The sequence below is a fragment of the Pongo pygmaeus genome, chromosome 12 (genome assembly GCF_028885625.2).
Source record: "Pongo pygmaeus isolate AG05252 chromosome 12, NHGRI_mPonPyg2-v2.0_pri, whole genome shotgun sequence".
NCBI lineage: Eukaryota > Metazoa > Chordata > Mammalia > Primates > Hominidae > Pongo > Pongo pygmaeus.
The window spans coordinates 89,927,601-89,951,551 of record NC_072385.2 but is presented as its reverse complement, the minus strand read 5'-3'; the positions used below and the strand labels follow the sequence as shown (position 1 = coordinate 89,951,551).

General features: G+C 36.1%; 1 protein-coding gene across 2 annotated transcripts in view; it reads left to right on the top strand.

The window, feature by feature from the left end:
- DYNC2LI1 (dynein cytoplasmic 2 light intermediate chain 1) overlaps positions 1–23,951 on the top strand; it is a 54,200-nt gene that overhangs the window by 13,494 nt on the left and 16,755 nt on the right. Inside the window, exons 5-13 of one of the 2 annotated variants that reach the window (XM_054475589.2) lie at positions 2,134–2,222; positions 6,954–7,140; positions 8,401–8,469; positions 9,233–9,310; positions 13,353–13,429; positions 14,157–14,227; positions 17,172–17,269; positions 17,678–17,770; positions 22,877–23,020. In XM_054475589.2, coding sequence (XP_054331564.1) covers positions 2,134–2,222; positions 6,954–7,140; positions 8,401–8,469; positions 9,233–9,310; positions 13,353–13,429; positions 14,157–14,227; positions 17,172–17,269; positions 17,678–17,770; positions 22,877–23,005 — 891 coding nt within the window. In that variant the 3' untranslated portion in view covers positions 23,006–23,020. Of the gene's footprint in view, positions 1–2,133; positions 2,223–6,953; positions 7,141–8,400; positions 8,470–9,232; positions 9,311–13,352; positions 13,430–14,156; positions 14,228–17,171; positions 17,270–17,677; positions 17,771–22,206; positions 22,514–22,876; positions 23,021–23,951 lie in introns of those variants that run through there. The other variant, XM_054475590.2, reaches the window with a different exon arrangement.

The window sequence follows — 23,951 nt, the reverse complement described above, 5'->3', positions numbered from 1 at the left end:
GTTCATGAGAATAGTGTTGTGAGTTACTTTCTGTCTCTCAAAAAATCTGCTAAAATGTAGGTTTGAACTGTGGAATATTTATGAAAATATACTGTTTAAAATCTAAATTATTAGCATTTAAAAATGCATCTTGAAGTTGATAGTACTAGTTGAGATCATATGCCCTGCTTGATTATAATCCTATTTTCACTTGTTTTAATGTCTCTTTAGAGGAACATTATAAACTCTTCAGGATAGAAGAAGGGTTCATAGTATATGTTGGCAGGGGGTGGGGTGGGGAATTCCTAAATAGAATCTTTTTGGAGTTGTCACCTGAAAAGAGGTCATTTCTTAAATAAAGTTAAGTGTGTAGAAGGACAATCTAGAATGGAGCATCCCGCTACTCCCCTAACAAAGGCACATTTTTATACACTGACTTAGTCCAAATGTTTGCTCATTAGACAGTGTATAAAGAGATAAAACTGCCTATTGTTGCTTCCAGGATTCACCAATGAAAGTGGGTTATTAAAACTGAAATTTAAAGAAAAAAACATAATATCTAGAGATACAGGAGAACTTCGTTTTTGTGAGTCACTTGAATTTTGACATGAGTAATAAGCCTAGAAATGTAATTATGCTTTTCATTGGAAACTTTGAGACAGCTCTCATAAGCTTAACTTTTGAGAAGAGCTCTAAAAACTTCCCTTTGTCAAATTGTGAATTGAAGGAGATTTTCCAGTGAAGAATTATTTTCCCCACAAAAATTAATGATTCAAATGTGAACAGCCAAACAATTGTAGAGATTACAAGATGAAATTTTGTCAAAAATCCAAAATAATATATATTCACCTAAAACTTATTTTACTGACAATCTGTCTCTTCCAGGCTCATGGGAGTAGATACGTAAAAACTTGTGTGATTTTTTTTTCTAAACTTTGTACTATCAAGTGGGATATTTCCATATTCATTCTGGAAGCATCATGTCTTTCTCAGATTTAATTCCCTAAAAGTCCTAAATAGAAGCACTTTGTCAGCTCCTCACAATTTCAGTGACCTGAAGGGTCTTCAGTGTCAGGACAGAAGCAGAAATGCCATTAGCCAACAGTCTAGGAACGTCTTATGGAATCGATGGTCCTTTTTCTTTTCTTTTCTTTTTCTTTCAGAGACAAGGTCTCACTTTGTTGCCCAGGCTGGGGTACAGTAGCAGGATCATAGCTCATGGCAGCCTCAAACTCCTGGGCTCAAAGAATCCTCCCGCATTAGCTTCCCAAGTAAACTGTCACCACAAATTCACTACAAGCATGTACCACCACACTCAGCTAATTTAAAAAAATTGTTTATAGTGATGGGGTCTCACTGTGTTGGCCAGACTGACCTTGAACTCCTGGCTTCAAGTGATCCTCCAGCCTTGGCCTCCCAAAGTGCTGGGGTCTGCAGGTGTGAACCACTGCACCCAACCCTAGATGATCTTATTTCTGAACTTCTTGGCTGCCTAGCCCTGTCAGTTTCCTATTATTTTGAGGGTCCTATAAAAAGAGAAGCAGTTGTTTGATCTCTTGTTTCCCCACCTACCATGTATTATTGTCCGTGGTAGCCTGTCAGATTCTCCACAGGAATCAGGAACAAATCGTCTGCTTATAGTTTTGCTCAAGTAATCTTGATCCGCAGCAACGACTGCCATTTGTTCGTCCCTTTTCTTCATGCCTTACGTGTGTCTAATTCATTCTGCGAGCTTCTGTCTTCCTAAATAGGAATGTTTTCCTATTCACCTGTTTTATTTCTATCTAGGATTATAAATGTTTTCCAAAAGATAATATGAAATTTGTTGAACGGGTTAATTTTTATCTAAAATCTGCATAAGTATATGCTACATATGTTATTTACAAGACTGACACACTGTTTATGTCTTCTGTTAAGGTATTACTAGAATTAGGGCATTTGTGTACACATATAAACAATTATGAATATTTCATCATTTTTCTTTAGAATAGGTGCTTTGATGCATTTTGAGGGATGGGATAAAGGAAAAATTTTTGACTGCCAAGAAAGGGTTGATTAAGGACTACGATATTTTGTATGTATAATTATTAGTGGCAAGTGCTAATGACGTATAAGTACTTAAACCTCAAAAAATCAAAAATTTTTGTTTTTCAGCCAAAAGATATCGCTCACTTTTGGGAACTTGGTGGAGGAACCTCTTTATTGGACTTAATCAGCATACCCATCATAAGTGACACCTTACGGTAAGTGAGCCAGCTCCAGGAAAAGCTGTAAGTACACAGGAGTGTCCCCAGGAGGAATATGAGTTGGCTTTTCTCAGTCAGAATTTTGGGGCACAGTTTTATGTTGCTGAAGGCTTATGCCCACTTCCTTTCTAAATGCCTAAACTGTAATGCTTTCAAAGAAGTTTTAAAAGAACCAATATTTTGACCTGTGCTGAACTGAGATAGCTGACATTCCCCCCAGTAACATATTTTGCAAGCTGAAAACAAGCAAACAAAAATACATCAAATTACACTTGGGCAATGAATTCATTTTGTAAAAATAAATTTGAAAAGCTTAATTCTTTCCATTATCCATCTCAGTATGAGTTAATTCGGCTCTGAGTTTTTTCTTCAGCTGAGTATTATAAGCTACCTTTGAATTTAATGCTAATTAATATTATTGAAGCTTCATTTAAAGGAACACTATATGTCGGAGAAGAGAGAAAGTCTCTCCGTTTGCTGACCTTAGAGAAATAGAACTTAGGGGAAAACCTCAAAACACTTGAGTGATGTTTTCCTGACAGTAACTCCCACATGTTGGCCAAATATGTGGAAAATTGTGACATTTCTTTCAGTGTTCCTGGGAACTGGTCTTAGCTAAGAAAAACAATTTTTTTTTAATCTGAAATATTTTGTTCTTAGAGTTTAACATAAACCATTGCTGCTGCCTGGATCAAATACAAAGGGCTTGACAATTAGTTGTTACATGTTGGTCATTAAGCTCCTTGGAGGATTGAATTATTTCTTGTTAATGGGACAGTTGTTTTTCTACAACTGGCTGGATACAGTTGGCTTTATTTGGTCTTTTTTTTCCTTTTAGTAAAATATGATTTACTTTCTTTCACTTATTAGAAAAGTAATATATGCTCATATAGAAAACTTGTAAAAATACTGAAAGACACAAAGTAAAAGGAACCAGAATCACATTAAAAAATAACCACTTTAACATGTTGAGGTATTTCAGCCTTTTCAATGTCTGTAAATAGGCTTTGTACAGGTTTGGGATATTTTATATACATATTTAGACCTTGCTTTTCCACTTTTAAACACTTTTCTCTATGATTTTATTTTTCAGAAACATGGAATTTTACAGTTATTTAGTTTTTCATTTGTCTCTCTTTAATGGTGACAAATAAGTGAAGCTGCCTGGGAATAGTGCCTAGTGGTGTGGTTGAGAAGAGATGGTGAGGGACCAGGTGCAGTGGCTCAGGCCTGTAATCTCAGCACTTTGAGAGGCCAAAGCGAGTGGATCACTTGAGGTCTGGAGTTCAAGACCAGCCTGGGCAACATAGTGAGACCCCATCTCTACAAAAAAATTAAAAAATAAAATTAGCCAGGCATCATAGCATGCCTCTGTAGTCCCAGCTACACAGGCGGCTGAGGCAGGAGGATTGCGTGAGCCAGGGAGTTCAAGGCTGCAGTAAGCTGTGATCATACCACTGTACTCCAGCCTGAGTGACAGAGTGAGACATTGTCTCTTTAAAAAAGAGAGAGAGACAGATAGTAAGGGTGGGAGGAGCTTCCAGTTAGAGTGGCCAGAGGCTGAAAGGGTGAAAATACAGGAGCTGGCTCTTACCCGGGTTGGGAGCCGGCTCCTATTCGACTGTCTTGTTATATTACCTCACTCCCCTTCTCAAAGCCCAAAAGGTTTTGGCCTGCTGGGGTTGTGGAAATTCTAGGTTCTGCAGGAAGCCAGATCATCCCAAGGGTTAATACCTCATTTGTGAGGTCTTGGTCTTCCTTTCCCTGGAGCCCCAGGACAGCTGGGACCTGCTTTAGAAGAGAGGAAGGGTCAGGGTTATGATCAACAGAGGGAAAGGGAAAGGGAGCCGTAGGTTTGGGTCTAAAGTAGGTTGCTGGGTGGTTAAATAATTCATGGAATAACATTTCATTCATCATGTCAAAAACACTCAAAGTGTTTTTGACTGGAATTAGTTTGACACATAATTTCCTTGTGTTGGATGAAGTACCACAACTTGAGAAAACAATATTGCCAAATACTGTTAGATATTATCTTTGAAATAACTGTTTATAGAATTATAAATGCGTTGAACATTTCCACAGACTTTAGACAATTTGTAATAGAACATTTCCTGTAGTCTGAATCTCTGTTTTAAGAGTTTATTTAAAAAAATTTTTGGCTATCATTTGCTATGAAATAGGTAAAAAGTAACAAAAGTATTTCCAATATACTGTAAACAAAAATTTTAATCATAGAAAAAATTTGAGTAATTTATTTTTCTTTTGCTTAAAAAAATTTTTCACTTGAAAAAATAATAAATTTTATGTTATATCCATTTCATCACAATGAAAAAATGTTAAATCATAGTTGAAACATAACCATACCAAAACCCTAAAAATAAAATTAGTACAATTAAAAATGTATATATTATTTTTACAGTTAAACAAAACTGTTTATGAGCTTGTTAAAATGACATAATTGCCTAGACAATGTAATAGCACAATAATTTTTAGAAAATTTGATAATTAATGTATAAAAGACTACTTTCTGAATTTAGACCAACAGAATTGTTACTGTTTTGCTTGAATTATACAAAATAGCCTGTTTACTTGAACTAAACAAAATAATTAAATAACATATTATAATTTTGTGCTATGTCTTCTAGCAGAATGTTTGCTGTGTTGATCAAGGATATATTGGTTATATTGGATATAATCCTAAACCATCAAGGATTATGGTTCTACATACTTATTATAACCATTTTTAAAAATACTCCTAGATTTATATATGTTTACTTTTTATTGTGGTAAAATATACATAGCATAAAATTTTAGTCATTTTTAACTGTGCAGTTCAGTAACATTAAGTATATTCTCATCACCATCCATCTCCAGAACTTTTTAATCGTCTCAAACTGAAACTCTTTACCTATTAAACAATAACTCCTTATTTTTCCTTCCCCAACTCCTGGCAACTATCATCCCTTCTGCCTGTCTCTATGAATTTGACCACTCCAGTACCTCATATAAATGAAATCATTCATTATTTGTCCTTTTGTTATTTATTTCATTTAGCATAATGTCTTCAGGATTCTTCCGTTTGTAGTATGTGTCAGGATTTCCCTCACTTCTAAGGCTAAATAATGTTGCATTGTGTAAACAAATATCACAGTTTAATTATCCATTAATCCATGCAGGAACATTTGGGTTGTTTCCATCCTTTGACTATTGTGAGTAATGCTGGTGTGAACACTGGTGTACACTATCTGTTTAAATCTCTTCCTTCAGTTCTTTTGGGTATAGACTCAGAAGTGGAATTGCTGGATCATCTGGTAATTCTATGGTGAATTTTTTGAGGAATCACTATACTATTTTCCACAGCGGCTGCACCATTTTACATTCCCATAAGCAATGTACAGGGGTTCTAATTTCTCTGTATCCTCACTAATACTTGTTATTTTCTCATTTAAAAAAATGTTTTAGGCCAGGAGCGGTGGCTCACACCTGTAATCCCAACACTTTGGGAGGCTGAGGTGGGTGGATCACCTGAGGTCAGGAGTTCGAGACCAGCCTGGGCAACATGGTGAAACCTCATCTCTACTAAAAATACAAAAATTAGCTGGACGTGGTGGTGCATGCCTGTAATCCCAGCTACTTGGGAGGCTAAGGCAGGAGAATCGCTTGAACCCAGGAGGCAGAGGTTTCAGTGAGCTGAGATCATGCCACTGTACTCCAGCCTGGACGATAGAGACTCCTCCTCCAACAACAACAACAACAAAAAAAATGTTTTGACAATAGCTAGCCTAACGGATAGGAAGTTGGACATCTTTTCATGTGTTAATTGGCCATCTGTATATCTTCTTTGGAGAAATGTCTATTTGAGTCTTTTGCCTTCTTTTTTTTTAATATAGTTGAGATGGGGTCTTGCTATGTTGCCCAGGGTGGTCTTGAACTCCTGGCCTCAAGCGATCCTCCTGCCTCAGCTTCCCAAAGCTCTAGAATTACAGACATGAGCCACCATCCCTGGCCTCTTTGCCCATTTTTGAACGGGAATGCTTGTTTTTGTTGCTGAGTCTAGGTTTATGTTTGATGTGCATGAACAGAATACAAGTGCATATGGTGATGGTGGTCGTGTATCTGGTGGCCAGGAGTGTGCTTGCGGAGAGACAGAATGGTATTGCAGAAAAACATGTAACTTTGGATCTAAATACCAGTTCTACAATTTACTAATTATACAAATCTGTGCCTCAGACTTCTAATCTATAAAATGGATGTTATAACATCTTCTGGAGAGGGTTATTGTGGAGATTAACTAGGTAGTTCCCTAGCAAGGTCCACCCATAAATCTATTTTCTTCTCCTTTACCTGATTATTGTGTTACTGTTTTTGCTTCTTTTATTATTTTTGCTTCCCTTTTTTGGAGCACACAGTAAAACTGGATGTGAACATGGCATTGTCGACCCAGATGCTCGGAGCGTCTCTATTTGAACTAAACTACTTTTAGTTCAAACAGAAACTTAGTTCCACTATTGTAACACTTAACTATTACTAGAGGAAAGTATTGGAATAAATAAGGCTATGACTTTGGTTTTTTGTTTTTGTTTTTGTTTTTGGGGGTCTTAGAATAATGCTATGGTTTTTTTCCCCCTAAGGTATATTTTAGTTATTCTTAGATAAATTTCGGTACATTAGGATTTCAAAATGGTAATTATTTTGAGTCTTTTTTGAAAAATGTTTTTATTTCTTTAGGACGTTTTCTCTTGTTCTCGTTCTGGATCTTTCAAAACCTAATGATCTTTGGCCCACCATGGAACATCTCTTGCAAGCCACAAAAAGCCATGTAGACAAAGTGTTAATGAAACTGGGAAAGACAAATCCTAAAGCAGTTTCTGAAATGAGACAGAAGATCTGGAATAATATGCAGAAGGATCATCCTGTGAGTTGCTGTTTGGGATTATTACTGGAATCCTTAGTCCCATATATAGTTAATGATAACATCACAAACAACTTCTTTAGATTTTTATGCATGACTTGAAATTCATTTGATGTAGATGAACCTGTTCACTGGAAAATTACAGCAATTTATTAAAACCTCAATAAGAGCAAAACAAGGAAGAAGATTCCTTATATCTTCTTGTTAGACATCTGTGATTATTACGGCATATTACACCAATCAGAGAAATAGAGTTTTAAAGTAGTGGTTTGATATTGATTTTATAATCTCTGTAAAAATGAAGATAAAAAGCCAGATTGTACAAAAGTCACCTGGCAAAGACTAGATGAAGCTACAACTTTAAGCAAGGGGTAGAGTTTTAATAGCCTTCACTATCACTCTGTATTTTACATCCATTTAGTTTCTGTCACTTATTCAGTATCTTTTTATCATCTGACAGCTAATTAAATTATAAAGTTGCTATGATAGTAACACAAGTTCTTCAAATACAATAATAAATATCATCATCTAGAAAACTAAGAGCAGCATTTTATATTATCCAGAGTTGATAAGAAAGTGTAGCCGGGTGCGGTGGTTCATGCTTGTAATCCCAGCACTTTGGGAGGCCGAGGCAGGCAGATCACGACTTAAAGAGATCAAGACCATCTTGGCCAACACGGTGAAACCCCGTCTCTACAAAAATACTAAAATTAGCCGGGTGTGGTGGTGTGTGCCTATAGTCCCAGCTACTCGGAAGGCTGAGGCAGGAGAATCGCTTGAACCTGGGAAGCAGAGGTTGCAGTGAGCCGAGATCACGCCACTGCACTCCAGCCTGACTCCAGAGCGAGACTCCGCCTCAGTCAAAAAAAAAAAAAAAAAAAAGAAAGAAAGAAAGTGTTTTACATAGGAAATAATGGAACAAAACAAATCTATGCCAGATAAATGCTATTCCAACAGTTAACATAAAATAGAAAAAAAAAACCAGGAAGGTAATATGTTATATAAGGAAATAAAAGGGTAGAAAAAGGAAAATAATAAATATCATAGTAATTTAGGGAATTGCCATTTCTAGTTTTACGCTTATGAAATATAGCTTAGGAAGTGAAAGTTAAATATTGGAACAAATTCAAATTCTATGTCAAGCAAATTAAGTAAACATCTATGAAGAGACTGAAAATGGAATGTTTTTGGAAGTAAATAGAAATTGCTAAGCACCTAGCAATAAAGAATTACAATAAATCAGTGAAATATGTTTATTAACAGGATCGTGAATTAATTGACCCATTTCCAGTACCTCTGGTCATAATTGGAAGTAAATATGATATTTTTCAGGTAAGCTCTTCCACTTCTAGCTGAGTTTGTTTTACATACATGGCTGTGCTTTTTATGAGGGAGGTACAAAAATAATGTCAAAATAAAAATAATTATTGAAGGAATAGGTTAATAAGTCATGCATCTTAAAGATTTTGGAAAAGACATAGTTGGGACAGAAAAAAATAGGTAAAGAAAATAAATGCAGTGATTAGAATGGGGATAAGGCAGATTTAGAAAATGAATCTTGCCGGGCACAGTGGCTTATGCCAGTAGTCCCAGCACTTTGGGAGGCTGAAGGGGGAGGATCACTTGAGCCCAGGAATTTGAGGTTACAGTGAGCCGTAATCACACCACTGTACTCCAGCCTGGGTTACACAGTGAGACACTTGTCTCTTTAAAAAAAAAAAAAAAAGTCTTCAACCCAGTCACTGGGGAATAGGACTTACTTCCCAACTTTTAATGAAGAAAGTAGAAAATTAGTTCCTTCTTATCTTTGCTTGTCGGAGAATCGTTAGGGTATTCCACACTATGAAATGTGTGCTTATATCTAAATTCTATTGAGCTAATTATTTAAACAAAGAAAAATCTGATAGCTGTAGCTCTAAGAAGGCTGCAGCTATTGTTCAACTCTCTATGAAACAAATATCAAGGTAATGGAATTCTTTTTCTGAAGGTGAGTTTTAAAAAATAAGAAATAATCTATTTCTACATTTAATAATTTGAATCTTCCTGCTATAGATATTTGGTTATCTTGACTTTTTTTAATAACGTATTTCTGCAGGATTTTGAGTCTGAGAAGAGAAAGGTAATATGCAAGACACTTCGATTTGTTGCACATTATTATGGAGCATCATTAATGGTTTGTACATTTCTTGTCCTTTGGGCTTGAATGGACAGTAGCAAATTTGGGGAAATTAGCAACTTGATGCACAGCTACGAGGAATAAATGCTTTTGCTAATGCACATGGTCCCGTTGCTTTCCCACTGCTGAAGACCTCTCCTTACAGAGTGTTTGATAATGCATCTGTTGAACATGCACTGCTAGATGGTCTCCTCCTTCTTTGGAACAAAAGTTCTAAATTGCTTATATCCATAAATCCCAACCAAGTTTAAAGAGATAAGTTGATGATCTATTTATTCATTTTTGGTATCCCCTTAAGAATTAGAATCTATATTCCCTTAAAAGAAAAACAAAAAACAACTCTAACAGTGTGTATATTGGGGATGGGGGCTCTTTAAAAAAGTGCTGTTTGTTGTAAAAGTTAAAAACATGAAATCTAAAGTCATGCTCCCTGGGTTCGAGTCTCAGGGTGACCATTTATTTAAACATGTGATCTTCAGCAAGTCACTTAATTTCACTTAAGCCTCATTGTCCTCCAGGGTAAAATGGAGAAAAATAGTACCTTCTTCATAGGGTTGTTGTGAGGATTCAAAGAGGGAGTACATGTGAAATGCTTAGCACAGGGCCTAGAACAGAATATTACTCAATAAATGTTGGTTATTATAATCACTGTTATCATTATCTCCCGTAGCAGGACTAAACTTTACTAAATGTCCTTTAATGCAATAAAATATAACAACTTTTTTTTTTTTTTTCTTTTGAGACAGTCTTACTCTGTCACCCAGGCTGGAGTACAATAGCATGGTCTCGGCTCACTGCAACCTCCGCCTCTTGGGTTCAAGCGATTCTCCTGCCTTAGCCTTCTGAGTAGCTGGGACTACAGGCACGTGCCACCACACCTGGCTAATATTTGTATTTTTAGTAGAGTTGGGGTTTCACTATGTTGGCCAGGCTGGTCTTGAACTCCTGACCTCGTGATCCGCCCTCCGTGGCCTCCCAAACTGCTGGGATTACAAGCGTGAGCCACCAGGCCTGGCCAAAACATTTTTATTTAAAAAATTTCTGGCTGGGTGCAGTGGCTCATACCTGTAATCCCAACACTTTGGGAGGCTAAGGCGAGAGGATCATTTGAACTCAGGAGTTTCAGGCCAGCCTGGGCAACATGGTGAGAACCTGTCTCTACAAAAAATTTTAAAAATTAGCTGGCCATGGTGGCACACACCAGTTGTCTCAGCTACTTGGGAGGCTGAGGTGGGAGGATCACGTGAGCTCAGGAGGTCAAGGCTTCAGTGAACTAAAATCACACCACTGCGCTCCAGACTGGGCTTGTCTCAAAAAAAAAATTTCCTTTACATTTGAATAATTATTTAATCGTCTCTTTTTTCCTCCAAATTAAAGCACTCAGAGGAACCTAGAGACAACATGGTCTAGCCCCTTGCCTTCCTGGCTAGAATATTTTGACTGAAAGTAGTATGTACAAAATATGTATTCTCAGCTTTTATACCTTTCAAAACACTACACATTTCATTATGTATTTTCTTAAAAATGATCACCTTTTATGTTTGAATCGTATTTGCTTACATATTAGGTTGACACAGTACTTTGGGAAATGTTCTTTACTATTTTGAGAGGATATGGGGAATTTAAAGTGAATGGCTCATCGAGGGTAGAGGTAAAGATCTTGCAGTTACTTATTTTTGCCACTAGAGAGGGTCACACATTTAATTCTGGTTATAAAGTTAGCTGAGAGAAATCCCTGTATTTCTTTAGGAACAGATTACATTTGATGGAGGGTCCAGTCTAGTTTCACGAGTACAAGTTTAGACGAAGTCAGGTCAACGCAGGCCACAGCAAGCCTGGGATTAACCGTGGCCCAGGAGATTGAACAAGATCAGGGACCAGGGAATGGCTTTGAGAAGGGGCTTCATCTCAGCTTTTAATAAGCTTTTAATAAGCTCAAAGGAACAGGGTTCGGGTTAGTGGAGTACTTCTGGACCACCAAAGGAACCATAAGGCCTTTCAGGAAGAATGTAGCCAAAGTGATCAAAGCCCCATCTTTCAGTTTCACATCTCCTCTTACCCTCTGCCCCATTTAAGGAAGAAAGTTGGGTACATCTTTGCAAAATTCCATGATATTTAGCAGGGTTTTTTTTTTCCAACACTATAGTTGATCCTATATAGTGCAGTTGAGAATATTGATTCAATATTAACAATCTAAGTTAATAAAAACAAAACACAGGCCAGGTGTGGTAGCTCTTGCCTCTAATCTCAACACTTGGAGGGTGAGGTGGGAAGATCACTTGAGGCCAGAAGTTCAAGACCAGCCTGGGCAACAAAATGAGACCTTGTCTTGACAAAAAAATTTTTTAATTAGCCAGTCATCATAGTGCATGCCTGTGGTCCTAGCTACTCAGGAGGCTGAGGCAGGATGATTGCCTGAACCTGGCAGTTTGAGGCTGCAGTGAGTTATGATCACACTGCTGCACTCTAGCCTGGGAGACAGAGCGAGACCCCATCTCTTAAAAAACCAATATGCTCCTCGCCCCCCAAAAGAACAGGAGAAGACTGATAAGTAGAACCAGATTCAGAGAAGAGCCCTGAGAATGGCAGGGGCTTAAAATTATTATATATAAGGACCAGTAGAATATCACCTAAAATGTGGTAACTCTCTTATATAGTTGAAGGAATGTTCCATGGAAAAGTGACTAAATTCATTCTTTGCTATTCTAAGGTCCAGAAAAAGGAATCAGTAGAGTTTACTCAAAATATGAAAGAACTTTCTAATACTACCATTATCTGAAAACAGAATGAATTATTTGGGGAGATGAGTTCCCGGGCATTGAGTTTGTTTAAGCAGAAGGCCTACAATTCTTTGTGAAGGATGTTTTAGAAGTGATTGATGCAGCAGATGGAGGAGTTGGGTTAGAAAACGTCTAATGTTCTCCCAGCCCTATCTTCTATGAAATATGTTTGCGATTAGGTTTTTCCTTTCTTATAAAGAAAATAAAATTAAACAGAGCAGTTATATTTCTAAAATTCCGTTAAAGTTTTCTATATGTATTTTAAAACATGGTCTCAGTAGAAGCATTACAATTATTTCAATGCTTTCTTTAATAAATGTATCAGATCTTATATATACACATGAGTATTCTCATTTGAATACTTTCTCTGAGAGCATTAAGAACTTTCTGTTCTTAATCCAGAATGAGGCTTATCTTCTGGAATTGCCATTGGAACCATAATGCTGATATCTTTGCTTCATAATTAGATTTCATTTCAGTTCAAAGTTGTTTTTCCCACTTCCATACCTCTTAGTCATTTTGACTTGGCTGTGAATGACTTTTGGTATCTACAGAAATCCAATCTAGTTTTTAAAGATTTGTAGGGTAACCATATGTCCTGGTATTCATCTGATGTCACAGCTTAATTATTAATAGTACCCAACCCCTTTCATTCTCTGAAATGTTCTGGTTATGGTTTCTCTAGTTATATACCAGCACTGAAAATATTCAGTAGCTTAGGCACCAAAAGCAATTTAAAAAGAAGTTAAAAAATTACCTTAGTGAGTATCAGCATCATTAGACCAGTCTGCAGTCCCACAATGACTATTTGGAAGGCAGCAATACGCCCTTGGATGTGAAAGCTACTTTTGAGGTATACCTCTTATTTTCTAACCAACCCAACTGCATTTTGGAAAATTTTCTTTTAGACCATAATGAGTATGTTTACACACATACAGCCCATAAAAATACATTCATATATATATTTTAAAGAAATTATTTGACAGTGATTATGGTCCATTTGTGTGAGTAGCTGAAATGATGAGTACATAAACACAAGTCCTTTCCACATCATGTACTCATTAACTTTGAAGAACGAGTTAAAGTTACCAAGATTTCTTTATTCAGGTTTTGTTTTGTCTACTCAAACAGAATTATTTGTTGGGCAACTAAATAGTGATTCTCTTTGCAATCTGTATTTGTTCAAAGCCATATTTATTTTACCTGTTTCTGTGATTGGAAAATAGAGCATATAATTTGTTCTCCTGATTTATTTAAAGTTTACCAGTAAATCAGAAGCTCTATTACTAAAAATACGTGGAGTTATCAACCAGTTGGCATTTGGCATTGACAAAAGGTACTGCTAAGATATTTTTTATATCATTTATTGAGTGATTGATTTAGCCAATGTTGTCTCATCTGATTATTGTTCTACTCAGTCTCTTGTATCTTGACCAGGAAAGTGACCCAGATGGCTATTCTTAAAGGGATAATTTCTTTTTTAATTATTATTTTATTATTTTATTCATTATTTTATTATAATATTATTTATTATTTTATTATTATTTTTAAAATTATTTATTTTGTCAAGACTCAACATAAAGGGGATAATTTCATATTATTTCCTGCTTCTTATATTCTTTAAATATTTCTTAAATTTTACAACCAAAATGTTACATAACATTTAGTTTGAGGCTGGAATAAAATAATGATAATATTATACTTGCTCCCTGATTTATTTTACTCCCTTTCCCACACTTTAGTAGCTTCCCTCTATTATCACTTTCTTTTATTGATTTGAAATGGAATTGAAAATTTTGGTATGTATCTTCTTAGCCTTGCTACTTCCCTTGGTTTTGATTTAAAGTAATAGGGTCTGTCACTTTTTTTTCCTATAAAATGTTTATTTATGCTATACGGTTTTGAAATAACTTAAATTGATAGTCACTCATTCATTTGGGGCAATGCTCTCATTAGTGGCTAAATGTAAAGCTAGCCCATAATATTGCTCTCATGTTTACAGGAGAGTGTGGCAGCAAATTTAATTGCTAAACTAATTTAGAATCTTTTTCTTCTCCACATAGCAAATCAATATGTGTGGATCAGAATAAACCACTGTTTATCACAGCAGGATTGGATTCTTTCGGTCAAATAGGTTAGTGAACTTATTAAGATTGTTCAATCTTTTTTTAATTGCTTATTGATTTTGTCCTACTCCATGTTCACTTTTTCTCCAATGTACTCCTATTTCTGGTTTCATTATCATTGCTGTTATTTCCTGTGTGTTTGTTTATATGCCCAATATTAATGTAACATGCATCACATTGACATGTTTGTGATGGAAGGGATGTCACCACATAAGAGACTGATTTCTCATTTCTGATCTCTATTCCACTGAAAAACAAATTGCATGTATTTTCTTTCCCCCACTGATTTCCAGGTACTTTTAAATTTTAGCTCCTTGGATTTAAAGAAACTCAGAGCATAGAGTAGTGAGGAAATTCAAAGCTACATATTACGGGCAATTAGCAAGTATATGAGAGATTGAAATGGTAGAGTAAACCAAAAAGAACACAGTTGTAACAATTAGGTATGATTTGATTTTTTGTTATGAAATAGCATGCCTCATCTAATGGAATGTATTTCCTAAACTCATAGACTCTATAGGCTTCTGAATCAAAAGGAAGTTTAAGAATTTATATCTCAAGCCCCTTATCTTCCCACAGAAACTGTTTTCATTGTGAAGATCTTTGAGCCTCACACTTCTTTATCCTCTGCAGGTGGCATAATTTGCTTTTAACACTCTAATAAGCAGTACGGTTTTTGTTTTGTTTTTTTTTTTTTGTATTTCCCATCCTCTATTAGTCTTACAAGCTAAAGGTGACTTGACTTCAAATATGGAAATCTTTGTAATGAGATTATAGAGTAATTGGAGTGAAAAGGATGGAGATGATTTTGCTTAGTGAATGGTCATGGAGACTGATGGTTATGATTATCATTAGCACCAACTTAATTCCAGTAGCAGTGAGAATCACTGTTGTACTGATAGATGATGCTGATGGAATTCTTTTGCCTCTATGAATAGTTGGAGGCCAGAAGAGAGTTCATAATTGCTGAATTTAAAATTCATAGAGCTTAGATCTCATCAGAATTAAAAACTTTTGCTCTGTGAAAGCCCATGTGAAGATGAATAGACATGCCACAGTCTGGGAGAAAAGAATTTCAAACCACATATATGACAAAGGACTAGTGTTTAGAATATATAAACTCAACAGAAAAATAAATAAACAATCCAATTAGAAAGTGGGCAAAAGACATAAGCAGACATTTCATTTCAGAGAGGACATAAAAATACCAAAGCAGCATATGAAAAGGTGTTTAATATCATTAATCGTCAGGGAAATGCAAATTGAAACCACAATGAAATATCACTATACATTTAACAGAATAGCTAAAATAAAAAATAGTGACACCACCAAATACTGGCAAGGATGCAGAGAAACCAGATCTCTCATACATTGCTGGTGGGAGTGTAAAATGGTACAGCCACTCTAGAAGACAGTTTAACAGTTTCTTATGAAACTAAACATGCAACTACCATATGACCTAGAAATTGTGCTGTTGGGCATTTATCCAAGATAAATGAAAACTTAACTCTCACACAAAAAATCTCTAGGCATATGTTCACAGCAGCTTTATGTTTAGTAGTCAAAACCTAGAAACAGCCCAGAAGTTGTTCAGCAGGTGAATGACTAAACAACTGTGGTACATCTGTACCAGGGAACGCTACTCACCATACAAAGGAACAAATGATTGATACACACAGCCTGGATGAATCTCCAGGGAATCATGCTGAGTGAAAAGCAGCCAATTAGAAAAGATTACATATAGTGTGATTCTATTTATAAAAATTTTTGAAATGAAAAACATTTTAGAAATGGAGGCAGATTAGTGGTGGTAAGAGGGTAGGGAGAGGACCATGGATGGGGAGACCAGGGGAGGGGTCGGGAAGGGGGAGGTTATGTCTATAAAAGGGCAACACAGGATCCTTGTGCTAGTGGAATTAAGTTGGTGTCTCAACTGTGGTAGCAAATACATGAACCTATGCAGGTGATAAAATTGTATAGAACTTAATATACACACAGACACACAAAGGAATACAAGTAAAACTTGGCAAAGCTGAATAACATCAGTAGAGTGTATCAGTGCCTTTCCCACCAAAGTGGTAAGGATGTCCTAGAAGATCACCAGTAAAACAGTTTTGGGCAACAATACAGATGTTGGAAATAGAAAGATGGGAAATATCCAGTTACAAATTGCAAATGGCAGCAGAGTTCTAAATTTTTCAAATTAAATTATACAAGTAATACATAAAGATATATCCTTGTAAAAAGGTAAAATAGTACATACAAGGAGCAAATTTTTGTTCTTTCCAATTTCCTGTGCCTTTACACACATGTGTATATAGTGTAGAAAAAACTATTTGCTTTAACATAATTATATGTTCAGTCTATATCATTTTGGAATTTCCCCTTTTTATTCAATATACCTTATTATTCAATACCTTTTTATTCAATATACCAATATACCTTAGTAGTTTTTCCATATTAATGCTACACATGGGTCTATGTCTTATTTTAACTGTTGGATAGTGTTACAGAGCATGGCTATGCATAGTAATTAATGCACTGTTCACAACTGATGAATATTTTGGTTGTAGGTCAATTTTACACTGATAACAAATTGTGCTACAGTGTGAAATCCTTAATACAGTACCAGTTTGCAGGTGTTTCTAGGGCAAACACTACCAAGAACTAGAATTACTGGTTAACAGGATATAGATATAGGTATAGGTACAGGGTGTGGAGAATGAGAGTTACAGTTTACCCATTACTCTTTGCGTCCTCTTCTTTCAGTATTAGAATCGGTCCCAGTGACCTTGCTGTGCTGGGTAGGGTAAATTTTAATGGTGACTATATTAAGGAGAGGGAAAATGAGTGATCTGAGATGTATATGTTTGTTACTGTCATTTCTCTTATTGGTGGAGTTAGTAATATTTTAATCAATGCAGTCATTTGGAGTAAAACTTGCTATTTTAGGATCTCCTCCTGTTCCTGAAAATGACATTGGAAAGCTTCATGCCCACTCACCAATGGAGTTGTGGAAAAAAGTGTATGAAAAGCTCTTTCCACCAAAGGTACATATTTCTAATTTTTTTAAAAGCAAGATTTTTAGCACTATCTAACAGTTATAGGAAATGTGCCAAAGGGCCTATTATGATAACTTTGTTTTTATTGCTTATGCTCAAAAATCAATTAAACATTTGCTAAAAATGTAAATAGGCACTGTAGGGGTTAAAAAAAAGTAAGACATGGTTCCTGCTCCACTTTCAAAGAGAGTTATCTGGCTGTTAAAGAAGGGAGAGACAACTCAAAGGGGACCTGGTGGAATTGGAAGCGGGCCTCAGTGGTGATGAGAAAAGCTAGAAAGATCGTAGAGAGCCTTTGTGGCAGGCTGAGGAATGGGAGCTTGGTTTATTAGGCAGATAGTAGCCATTGAATTTTGGGTTATGGGCGTGAAGTGATTTTGAGATTTGTAATTTCAGAGTATTAACACGCTGAAAGATATCAAGGACCCTGCGAGAGATCCTCAGTATGCTGAAAGTGAAGTCGATGAGATGAGAATTCAGAAGGATCAGGTATTATCCTAAACATTTACTTAATTTCATCTGAAGTTTTATCACAAAACCTGGAGTGCCTTGGGAATTCCTTACATTTTTCTCAATGTATTTACTTAGTGTATCTTCTTTACTATTAAAATTATTTAAGTAGTACATCTATTTAAATAACACACTAATAGTATACTGTGGAAAAAAATAAAAATTTGATATGAATAAAGAAAAATTTTTAAATCACCTATCATCCCACCACTCAGACATGACTTAGTGTTCACATAAACCTTTTTGATTTTCCAGTTTACATTATATTAAAGATGAGTAGTGATTCTTACCTTGCTGCTGGAGAGACATTTTCTTAATATTCTTTGGTTTGTGGAATTACATAAAGAGCTTTGTTTTTGATTAGGACATTCAGACATACCTATACTTTCCTTGTACCAGAAAACGTATCTTGCCCAGTTAAGGACTGAAAGCACGATCTGAAAGCGCACAGACATACCTGACAAAACCCAGGTTCTCTCAGGAAAATGCTTAAAAGTGGACACCACCATCCCGTGTGTCACTAGATAGCCCCATTTGAACACACAAGTCTGATGTAAGAATGTTAAGAGTTGGCAAATTCACCATGACCCAAATACTTAGATTTTTCTTTTATTTTTGTTTCTTTTTTTTTTTTAAAAACGAGTCTTGCACTGTCACCCAGGCTGGAGTGCAGTGGCATGACCTCGGTTCACTGCAACCTCTGCCTCCCAGGTTCAAGCAATTCTCTGCTTCAGCCTCCTGAGTGCCTGAGATTCCAGGTGCCTGCCACCACACCTGGCTAATTTTTTTGTTTTTTTTAGTAGAGACGCGGTTTCACCATCTTGGCCAGGCTGGTCTTGAACTCCTGACCTCATGATCCATCTGCTTTGGCCTCCCAAAGTGCTGGGATTACAGGCATGAGCCACTGCGCCCGGCCTAGATTTTTCTAAAAACAAACAAGCAAACTTAGATTTTAGTTTGATTTGATAAAATGAGACATTGTACGGAATCTGTCCTTATATGAGTAAACTTATATATGGTAAGCACTAGATCGAAAGCCCCGGCAACTTCTCAGGCGGCAGTCACATTATTGCGAGGGTAACCTGAAAACAGCTGTCAGCTGGGAGTAGGAGCCAGGGTTTTTTTCTCAGTATTCACCTTCAGGGGGCTGTTGGAGAAGTAAGCAAAACATTTTATGTAAACGGTCCAGAAGACTTTTGAAAAATATGCCATGAATATCATAGGTTTTGTAGCTGTAGCAAAGTGAGAGCCATGTTGTAGAAACAGGAAAATAACCTCATATAACCCTTATTATGTTTGCAGCCTGGCTGTAAGGATTAGTTGGAAGTCATCCCTGATTAATATTTATCTAGGAGTCAATGATTAACTGTCGTTGTTGATAAGAATATCTGTTTATATTGCATAATGATCACTTTTATTAAGTTCATATACATCAGTATTATTAAAGGATTAGGGTATTTGTGAGCATCATGAGTTTTCACATTCAAATCTATCTTTTCTAAATGACTTAAAACCATAAGAATTTTGTGTGGAAAAGGAAGGCAGCCCTACAGTACCCATATCACCCTTCGTTCATCTCTTGTATCTCACTGCCAGCAGATCACCAATTCCTATCATCTCTTGGTTCGAGAATTTTTTTAACCTACCTGAAAAGTTATGCTATCCTAAGTTTGCCTCTAAACCACTTTTATTCATGTGGTTTTAGATGAATTGCATTGATTCCAGATTGCACACATAGGACCTTAACATAATTTTATGCTTTAGCTTTAAAGATACCCTAATGATTATCAGTGTTGTTGCTATTATTTCATTGATAATCTGAATCTAAATTTTGACATTCTACTATACAAAATTTTTAATTTGAATATTATTTCATACTATTTCACAAGTAGTTGTGAGACCTTAAGTTGTTTCCAACTGTGTGCTGTGAAGTCAGTCCTCAAGGATCTGAGGATTGGTAGGAAGACCCCTTTCATCTTTCCTGCAGACTTAGGTAGGGTCTTTTGTGATTAGCCCTCTTTAATTATTTAAAGTTCTGTCTTTTGCCAGACTTTACACGGGCACCAGAAAATACTTCAGTTTTATTTTCTACTTTTTAAAAGCCCTCTAGCTTTAAAGCATTCCCAATTTTAAGGGAATGTTAACGTGGAAAGCACTTGCTGAGCCCTTCTACCTCTTTTGTGTTTTTTTTCTTTTTCTTTGATACTGCGTCTTGCTCTGGCATCCAGGCTGGAGTGCAATGGTGAGATCATGGCTCACTGCACCTTGAACTCCAAGGGCTCAAGCGATCCTCTCATCTCAGCCTCTCAAGTAGCTGGGACTACAAGCACACATCACCATGCCCGGGTAATTTTCTTATTTTTTGTTGCCCAGGCTGGTCTTGAACTCCTCACCTAAAGCAATCCTCCTGAGTTGGCCTCCCAAAGTGCTAGGATTACAGGCATGAGCCACTGTGCCCAGCTTCTTTTCTATTATTTTTGTTAAAGCAAAAAAAAAAAAGGTTACAGTTAACATTTATTTTTAAGGTCTTCTTGGCCAACCACAGATATCTTTTGAAAACTTTCTTACCTGCTATCCCTTTAAAACATCAATGTATTATTTTGAGGCCGTATCATTGTCATATTGAAGATCTAGTGGACTTGGTGGGTTCTGTCTCATACTGGCTATTCCTTTTTCTCCCTCTGGCGTGGCCTGTGTGATAGCCCTAGTTTTCTCACAGTCTGCTGTCTGCAAAAGGGAGATACTACTAGCAAAGAATCTCAAAACAACGTTTTCACCTTTGTTGTTGGTAAAAATAATTTAACTTCCAGTTAAAGACAAAGTTTGCAGTAAACAATTTGTTTATTCTTTATGAGTTAATCTTTAAAACCACAAGTGGTAGATAACTGGTGAACTGAATTAGCTTTATTAGAAAAAAATGAAACAAGCTGTAAAGACTACATATGATTATTACTATGAAAATTCTTCCTAGAATCCAGTGAGGAAGTTAAAAAAAAAAAAAAAAGGAAAAATTCTTCCTGAGTCTATATACCGTTTTGAAACATTTAACATTTAAATTTTAGTAACTTAGGGTATAGGTATGAAAGGTACGATCTGCAATTTTTCTGAAAATTAGAATGGATTTTCTTTTCATAGCAACTGTGAACTTCAATTATCTTAGCCAAAGGGCAGTGATTGCCTTATCTTGTAGAGTAACCACGTTCTGTTTATTTGAAGTGGTGACAGCCTTTGTACAGTTATTTAGACATTGAACAACATGTAGGAGGCCAAGAGGCATCCCCTTAGATGGTCCCTTTTACATGTCAGTTGCCTTGTGCAGGATAGCCACCTCCACTAAAATTTATTTATGAATTGTAAAGGTAACATATACTCATTCTGAAAAAATTCAAGAGATATAGATAGATGTATATAAAATAGAAAATGGAAGTATCCTGCCCTCTCCCTACCTGTGTGCTTTTTTCATGTGGCACACATTATGTTTTCATGTGGCCACTGTTATTTTTGCTGGCTGCCTTGGAAGCCACCTGTGAATGAACGCTAATTATTTAATCAGTCCTTACTGGGGGACATCAAAGTTGTTTCCGGTTGTGCTGAGATAGAGCAATGAGTTTCCTTCTTTTACATCCTTGTGCATTGCTCTATTGTTATGGATGATAAATTTCTAAAAGTAAAATCACTGGGACAAAGGATACACACACACACACACATATTTTTTTGTGACAGGATCGCACTTTGTCACCCAGGCTGGAGTGCAGTGGCGCAATCACAGTTTACTGCAGCCTTGACTTCCCAGATTCAAGCGATCCTCCCATCTCAGACTCCCAAGTAGCTGGGACCACAGCGCACACCACCATGCCTGGATAATTATTTTTCTCAGTTTTTGTAGAGACACGGTCTCCCTATGTTGCCCAGGCTGGTCTCAAATTCCTGGGCTCAAGCAATTCTCCTGCCCCAGCCTCCCAAAGTGCTGGGACTATGGGAATGAGCCATGGCACCCAGACTGGGTATATATTTTTTAAATATTTTGCTAACTTCAACCAAGTTTTTGATAAGAGCTGAACAGCAAACAATTAAAAATAAGATCACTTTTGAATACTTGAAAGATAACAGATGTCTAGTTCATTAGTTGAAAGATAATTCATGTGTATTATGTAGTTTATGTACATAATTTTGTCTGAAAGTTTAATAAATTCATCTCTGAGTGCTGCTTAGCAACACTGAAACTCTGAAGACAGTATTTCTAGAAAATAAGTCCTAAGCATAATCATTTACAAAATAATTGTCAAGAAATCTTTAGAATGATAATGCTAGTAAGGATACATTGTTATATCTAAAAAATGAGAAGGCAGTTTTAAGGTGCCTCCTTGAATTAGTAAAGTTGATTTTTCTTAAAGTAATACATATTTTTGTTTTAGGAACTGGAACAGTACAAAAGAAGTTCTTCCAAGTCTTGGAAACAAATTGAGCTTGATTCTTGAACCTAATTCAATTATGGTATATTTATTTCTTCTTTTCCAAATACAAATAAGATTATATTGTGAAATAACTATTGTGGCAATATGTGAAGAAAGTTAAACTGTATAATTTGTTAAAGGACAAGCTGGATTTCTTGGACTAGTGCATCTCCCTGTATATCTTGAATCTTTTTAAAAGGAAAAAATATTGTAGAACCACGTGTAATATTTTTTTAAAATAAAAGAATCTTCTACTACCTACCTCTAACATGTTTAAGTGGTATATACTCAATTCAGCATGTATAAGTTTCTGCTTATATGTTTTCAGGAATATAAGAGTATTTGGTTACAGTTTTAAATGCAAGGTTAAGTGCCCACGTTAGACACATTCTTCTAAAAGGCGTTCTCAGCTGTAGCTGGGAGGAAACTGGAATTGGGTTCACAGATGTCAAAATTTTACTCTTAACAGTGAGGCACAAGAAGCACCTGAAATAGGAGATGCACATTCCTGGGTCGCCACACCTAGAGTGTCGCCATCAGTGGTCTGGAATGGGGCATTTTTAATCAGCATCAATTTCACCCCTCTGTGAGACTGACACGTTTATTTTAAATACCACTTTTTGAAGAACAGGCACTTCTAAGGAGATATCTTATCAAGAAGCAGGACAAAACATCATGTGTTGGGGATAACCAGGATTATTTACAAGGTGGGATAGCCTTTAAGAAGCCGTTCCAATCTGTATATTTGTGTACCTGCTAGCCAAGTTCATTTTGAGTAAGTATAATTGCTATGATGAAAAATGATTTATTCTGTGTTCTTCCATGTCCACATATAAAATATATTGACTCCCAGCTTCAGATAAGCACATTTATTACCCCAAGGGAGTAGTGTCTGAGCAGATAGCAAGCCATCTGCTTATTGCAGTGAACTAGGACTTCATAGATTATTTGCAGTATGTATGGTTCTGACACCCTTGAGAACAGAATTTTCAGCATGTTTCCAAGGAACCTCAGTCTTAAGCACAGGTTTCTTGCTGAGTGCTATGGAAAAAGAGATCCCTTTAAATTTACAGTGAACATTATGATCTCAGAAACATCACTGACTTGGTGGGAAGAAACAGCCTATTCCACAAGAGTAATAGGAATTGTTATTATGTAATTTGATTTTCTTACACATCACTGTCCATTTTTGACTTGAGACACAAACTGTCACATGTTGAAAGGCATTGTGTTTTTCTAAGGTGCTATCACTAACATTTAATAGCTTGAAGTCACGTGTGATGTCAGTTTTCCAAATGTTTCTGAGCTGGAATGAAATTCATCTGCATATGAATAGTAGAAAATGTTTCCACTTATGTTGTACACCCATATCTTTAGTTAGTTGAAATCAGTGATTTCAAAAGAGGTTCCTGTGGGACTCTCTTTGAACTACTTTAATAGATTATCATCTCCAGAATTGTCTATAACTGATGTGACATATATAATCTGTAAGACATTGTGTAACTATTATACCATAATCATCCATGTCAAAGACCTTTTATAAAAATTGACAGTACTAGCCTGATAATTTACCAATGCCTCCACATCCTTAAATACTGTTCTAAGAAATAGAATTTTACTGTGTTTCCTTAATGAAATGATCTTTCCTATTTCAGTGTGAGACATTTCAAATGCTATAATTTATCTTTCTTCACAAGTTAGGTCAC